The sequence below is a fragment of the Ovis canadensis genome, chromosome 21 (assembly GCF_042477335.2).
Source record: "Ovis canadensis isolate MfBH-ARS-UI-01 breed Bighorn chromosome 21, ARS-UI_OviCan_v2, whole genome shotgun sequence".
Taxonomy (NCBI): Eukaryota; Metazoa; Chordata; class Mammalia; order Artiodactyla; family Bovidae; genus Ovis; species Ovis canadensis.
This window is the reverse complement of record NC_091265.1, coordinates 56,355,840-56,361,931: the sequence shown is the minus strand read 5'-3', so window position 1 is coordinate 56,361,931 and position 6,092 is coordinate 56,355,840. Positions and strand designations below refer to the sequence as shown.

General features: G+C 60.7%; 1 protein-coding gene across 1 annotated transcript; it reads right to left on the bottom strand.

The window, feature by feature from the left end:
* Positions 1 to 2,404: 2,404 nt before the first annotated feature.
* Positions 2,405 to 6,092, bottom strand: LRRC10B (leucine rich repeat containing 10B). The gene has a single exon (XM_069565319.1). It carries the CDS (start codon positions 4,446 to 4,448, stop codon positions 3,570 to 3,572), a length of 879 nt encoding a protein of 292 aa, XP_069421420.1. The 5' UTR covers positions 4,449 to 6,092; the 3' UTR covers positions 2,405 to 3,569.

Genomic DNA, 6,092 nt, shown 5'->3' with positions numbered 1-6,092 from the left:
CACAGCCCGGGGGAAACCGAGGCTTGGCAGCTCTCCCGGTGCGTTCAGAAGGGAAGCGCTACACCTGTTACGGGCGCACAGGAAAGGAGAGCCCTCCACTGTTGTGCGTCCACCTGCTGGCCCCTGTCCACCCCTATTAGAGGGGCCACCTTGCCTCTTGCTCCCCCGTACCTGGGGCTGGCAGCTTTCTCCTCACTCTGCGCTAAGTACTCCCACCTGAAGCTGCCCGCCCTCTCCCCTTCTGCCCCATACTGACGATATGGTTTAAGTGTCTCTGGTTCAGAGGTTGGAGGGAGCCCTAGGGTCAGGTAAGTAAGCCTCACAAGCAGTTCTTGCCAGGACTTCTGCTCGATCTGGAAAATCTAGGCTAAAAAGCAGGACAGCTCGGCCTGGCAGAGGTGACAGCCCCTTGCCGTGGGCTCCAAGCCTCTCTCCTCCTGCACTTCTTTCTCCCGCCTTCACTTCGTGGGGTTTCTCTTCATCCCTGCCTGCAGAGGCTCCCCCATCCTTCCCTGTGCCTGGGACCACTGCCCTCTGGTCTCTCTCCTGCCAGTCCCTCTTGGATGCCGCTGCTTTCTGGAAGGCCATCTCAGGCCACGTTCTGCTCGCCTCTCCCTCCCCCACAAAGACAACCAGAAGGACGCGGGTTGAACGTGCTGTATGCCCCAGCCATGGCTCCCCTGGCCGGTCTCCCCTGAAGACGCCCCGCTCCCTGTGTCTGTGTCCTGTGTGTACAAGTTGTGCCACCTTTAGACTGTGAGCCCCACCCCCGGGCAGGGACCCCTGTCTGAACACATGTTCCGCGTGGCACACTCAGGTGTGCTAATAAATGTCCATTCTGAGAACGAGTGTCCAGGTGTCTTAAGGAAGCTTTGGGGCAATGGCTAAGCAAGCCCATGTGATGGCACTGGAAGGAAGGGCAGTGCTTCTGGGCAGGGCCCCCAGTTTCTGAGCACGCTGTTCTCCTGCTTTCTGAAGTGGGAAGAGGGGGATGATGGTAACGAATCCAGGAAGGCATCCAGTCTCTGCTGCTCTGCCAGCTGGGAGGGCTGGCTGTTGGGAGGCTCCAGGAGGAGGAAGAGAGGCTATGATTCCCACTGACTCCACACCCAGACCTGACCACCAGCCACAGGCAGGTAGCATCTCCCGTGTTGGATTGAGCACTGGGTTAGCAGGCCTAACATCCACTTATGGGCAAGTCACTTACCTCCCCGGGCCTGTTTTTTGCCCTGTTGCTGCCTCTGCTCTTATCTCATCACCATCCCCACAGCCTGCCTCTGCCCTGCATCCCTGGCACAAACACTGAACTCTTCCAGGGCTTCCCTGCCCTGTTCCCCCACAACCAACCCACCCCTGACTGTCCCCCCAACAATGTGGGGAACCGCTGACCTGGCCATTGTTACAAGTGCCCCTATAAAAATCATCTCCCTTTCTCCCTGCTCCTCCAAGGCCAAGTGATAAGTCACGGGTAGCTGGGGGCTGGGGAGCAGGTAGGCCAGTGGGGAGGGACCACCAGCCCTGATGGAGCCTCAACAGGGGTAGCGTGGCACCTGAGGGTCTCTGGGAGGGACACAGCCAAACCCCAGGCTCCTTTTCTTCCTTGAGAAGGCAGCCTCTAGTCTTCCCCATTCTACAAGCACTTTGTGCATTTGGAGGCCTTCACTCTCCCAAGCTGATTCCTTCAGACCCATCCCTGGCCTCCTCCTGATCTGCAGGCCCAGCCCAGTGGCCAGCAAGCTGCTGGGCCAAGCCTGACCTTTGGGCCTTTTATGACATTATCCTTGTTGTCATGGTGATGGTGGCCTGGCAGCATCTTCTCATGGGACATGGGCCTCCAGGCTTGATGTTTTACAATTTTCTCTCTTAAAAAAAAAAAAAAATTAACTCTGTTTATCCCCTCCTTAACAATGAAGAGAGAAAGGAATGACTGAGCTAAAAAAAAAAAAAAAAAAGCGACTAAGAGAAAGAAACAGAGAGAGGAAAATGGAGCCAGGGAGATGGAAGGAGGGAAGAATAGTCACAGATGGGGAGGAACAGGGTCAGTACCAGTGAAAGAATAGATAAAGATCAGCCCAGCCTGAGATTCAAAAATATATTAAGAGTCAGGAATCTGAGAACAAAGCTGGAGAAGACTGGGGAAGGGAGGCTGGGGGTGGGGGGGCAGTGGCTGGGTGGCAGAAAGATACAGCCAGACGGAAGAGCAGTCTTGAGCAGCCAAAGCCATTTGTGACTGAAGACAAGCTCTCCTGCCCCAGACAGGACACAACAGTTGGCTGGGGCCACTGTGACGCAGGGCTGGGGCACATGGACAAAGGGCAGTGCCAGGGGCAGCCCAGAGTCCCCACAGCAACGGGACCCAGTGCTCCCAGGGCTTATAAATAAACAGGCATGTGGGAAACGCACATTCTTTCTCCAAGAAATATAATTTATGTTTACAGCCAGTTTTTTTTTTTTTCTCTTCCTAAAGAAAACACCACCATGTGGGGCCCGGCCCCAGACAGTGTCCCTGAGTGGCCCTGGCCCTGGGCCTTCCTCCCATTATTGCTTGGATGGGAAAGATCTGACCCTGGGAACTACAGAGCAAAGCCTCATTCCTCACCCCCTGGAGGCTGTCCTGGTGACGGAGAGGAGGCACACAGGGCTCGTCCCCTGCCCCGTGCCGTGCCAGCCACCCTGACGCTGCCCATTTAAGGGAATGGAGAGTCCAGGCGGTGGCTACACAGGAGCAGCCGCCCGGAGCAGAGAGCCTCTCTCTTGGTGCAGGAGGCCCTGGAAGCACGGTGGCTTCTTTTCAAACCTGACAGCTGGAAGGCTCAGGCCACGGGGAAGGGAGAGCCTGTTCTCTTTGCAGCAAGATTCCGCACACAATCTGGGAGAAGAGAACAGAATAAAAGGCAGGGGCAGAGACCTTGCCTTCTGGGTGACCCCCTTATCCCCACCCCTTCCCCACACAAAATTTAGGAGGCCTGGAGAGGGAGGTATGTACCATGAGCCCCCGTGGAGGGGCAAGGGCAGCTGTGGTGTTTGGTCCCCAATCCCCGGCTCCCACACCTGTCTGTCCAGGGCACAGTCTCCAGCTCCAAGGCCCCTGCCGCTGGCCCAGGCCTCCTTCTGTTTGCACTTCTGCCTCATGCAGGCATGTGGTCCACCCAGAGGTAGTGGCTCCTGGGCCAGAAAGGGTGGACCTAGAAGATCCAAACTCCGGTCGGAGGTGGGGGCCCTGGGCATCTAGACTCAGTCGAGGAGATGATTCCATGATCAGTGGTGACCCTGGTTCCAGGAAGAAGCTGGTGCTTTTATTGTGTTGTCAGTGACTTTATCAGGGGCCATTCGAGCTATAGGTGGAGAGAGCTGGGACTTCTTGGCCTGACGACTGCCCAGGGACCAGCCGGGAGGCAGTCTTCTCATTACCCTGGAATGTCTGAAGATGGCCACCAGGCCTGCCTGTCCCTGGCAGTGTGCCCAAACTGACCCTTTCTCTGCCCCCAAGTAGGAACCCACCGTTCCCACGAACCTTGCCAGAGCCCCTCCTCCCAGACTGGCCGAAGCTCATCGTCCAGATCACAGGCTCAGGTGCCCAGTCCTGGAGCTGCTTCCAGGGCGCGGAGGCTGTCCCCGGGGCCCTCCAGAGCCCGGGAGCTACCGCCCCCTATGAGCAGGTCTTCTTCCTCTTCATCCTCAAAGGCCCGCGCTGGGCGCCTGGGCAGCGGCCGGGGCGTGGGCTCGTCGCGCTCGGCCATGCGCTCGACGGCGCCCTCGCCCACAAGGAAGACTGTGTCGGCCACGCGGGGGGGGCCAGTGACCGGGTTGTGGTCGTAGGAGAAGACGCGCAGGGCGCGCAGCGGGTGCAGGTCCGGGAAGCCGCCCAGGCGGTTGCGGTCTAGGTCGAGGATGTGCAGGCGGCCCATGCGCAGCAACGCGGGCGGGAATTCCTCGAAGCGGTTGCCGTAGAGCCAGAGACCGCGCAGGCCCGTCATGCGCGGCAGCTCCGCGGGCAGCGCGCGCAACCGGTTGTCGCCCATCTGCAGCGACTGCAGCGCCACCAGGCGCAACAACGGGCGCGGAAAGCGCCGCAGGAAGTTGCCCTCGATCCAGAGGCAGCGCAAGCTCTGCAGCTGCGCGAAGTCGGCCGGCAGCGCCAGCAGCCGGTTGCTGCCCAGGTAGAGGCGCGTGAGGCGCGGAAGGCGACACAGGCCGTCGGGCAGGCGCTCGAGTTTGTTGAAGTCGAGCGCCAGGATGCGCAGCTCGCGCAGCTCCTCGATCTCCTCGGGCAGCTCGCGCAGCCCCGTGCCGCTCACGTACAGCTTCTGCAGGCGGCTCAGCGCGCACACGGCGCTGGGAAGCCGCCGCAGCCGCCTCCCGCTCAGCTCCAACTGCTGCTCGCCGTTGCGCAGTTGCTCCTCAGCGTCCGACGGCAGCTCGTCCGGCGTAGACTCGGCGATGCCCATGGTCACCAGCCCCGGGCGGGGCCACCGCCGCCGCCGCCCGGCATCGCCCCGCCCTGGCGGCCCCTGGGCCTCCTAGACGGGGCCGAGGCCGCGCTGGCTCCGGGACCCCCCGCCCCGGCCTGTCCGTGCTCCGCGAGGGAGGCCGTGCGGGGCGGGGAGGAGGCGCCCCCCTGGGGCCCCGCCGCGGCGCGCCGCGCTCGGCCGCCCGCCCTCCGGCCTCCGCCGCTCCCTCCGCTGGAGGCCGACTGGTTCGAGTTAGCGCGGATTCTCAGCTTGGAGACCCGTCGCCCTGGCAACCCCCGACGCGCGCGCGGCTGCCAATGAAGCGGAAGGAGGGCGGGGCGGGGCCAAGGTGCGGCTGAGTTGGGTCCTGGAGCCCCGGCCCGCGGCCCGCTTTCCCACCGGTCGGGCACCGGAGACAGCACTAACCCAGGGAACCCAAGAACCGCGCCCCGCAAGCCTGGCTCCGTGCCAACACAAACCCGACGACTGACGCTGTCTACGCTTCCAGCCACCGCGAGCCGTTTGGTGTGCGGTTTGCAGGCGCCCAGAGCTGCCAGTCCAAGAAGGAAACGAGGAGTGAGGAAATGCTGGCGCGCGACCCAAGCCTGGACAAGTGGCTCTCCAGGAGGGACTGAGAGGCGAGGCCGACGCCCGCCGTTCGTGTCCAGCGGCGTGCGTCCAGTCTTCCCGCTAGGGTCACATTAGGGGAGTAACTCAGAACAGTGCTCTTTCTGGGCTTTTTCAGGGTGGGCCGAGGATCTGCGGGGACCCAAGCTTGGCTCCGTACCTCTCCCCGCTCGGTACACCCTCAGCGCGCCGCAGGTTCCCGGTTAGCGCACTCACCCCTTCTGCCGAGTTCCTCCAGCTGTGCTCAAGGTCGGTGGGTAACTGCGGTGGACAGAGGACTGGAGCACACGAGCGCCTTTGAGCACCACAAACGGTGACCACACTCGTTCTGTAACGCTTCCTCTTGCACACGCTCTCACCAGCAGCCTTTTTGCCCCTGACTTCTCCCCTCCTACTCCAAGCCCTCCTGCTAGAGCTGCCAGCAGAAACACTCCCTCTGGTTTATTGCCAGCCTGTCATGTGCCCAGCACTGTACTAAAAGCATCGCGTTGAATCCTTGCCACAAACCTGTGAGGTAGGTACCCCCACTGCCCCGATTTTAAAGATGGAGAAACTGAGGCTCAGAAAGGTTTGACATGAACTGGGTGACTTGCTTGGGGCTTCCCCGGTGGCTCAGCCGTAAAGAATTCGCCTGCAATGCAGGAGATGCAGGAGACACAGGTTCAATCCCTGGGTCAGGAAGATCCCCTAGAGAAGGGCATGGCAACCCACTCCAGTATTCTTGCCTGGGAAATCCCATGGACAGAGGAGCATGGTGGGCTACAGTCCATAGCGTCGCACAGAGTCAGACACAGCTGAAGTGACTTAGCATGCACACGTGCACGGGTGACTTCTCCAAGGTCACCCTGCTCGCTAGTGGCTGAGATTTAAACCAGGCAGGGGACTTCCCTGCCTGTCCAGTGGTTAAGGCTGGCACTTCCGTTGCAGGGGGCACAGGTTCCATTCCTGGTTGAGGAACTAAGATCCCGCATGCCTCACTGCTTGGCCAAAAATAATAATAAATAAAAGTAAAAC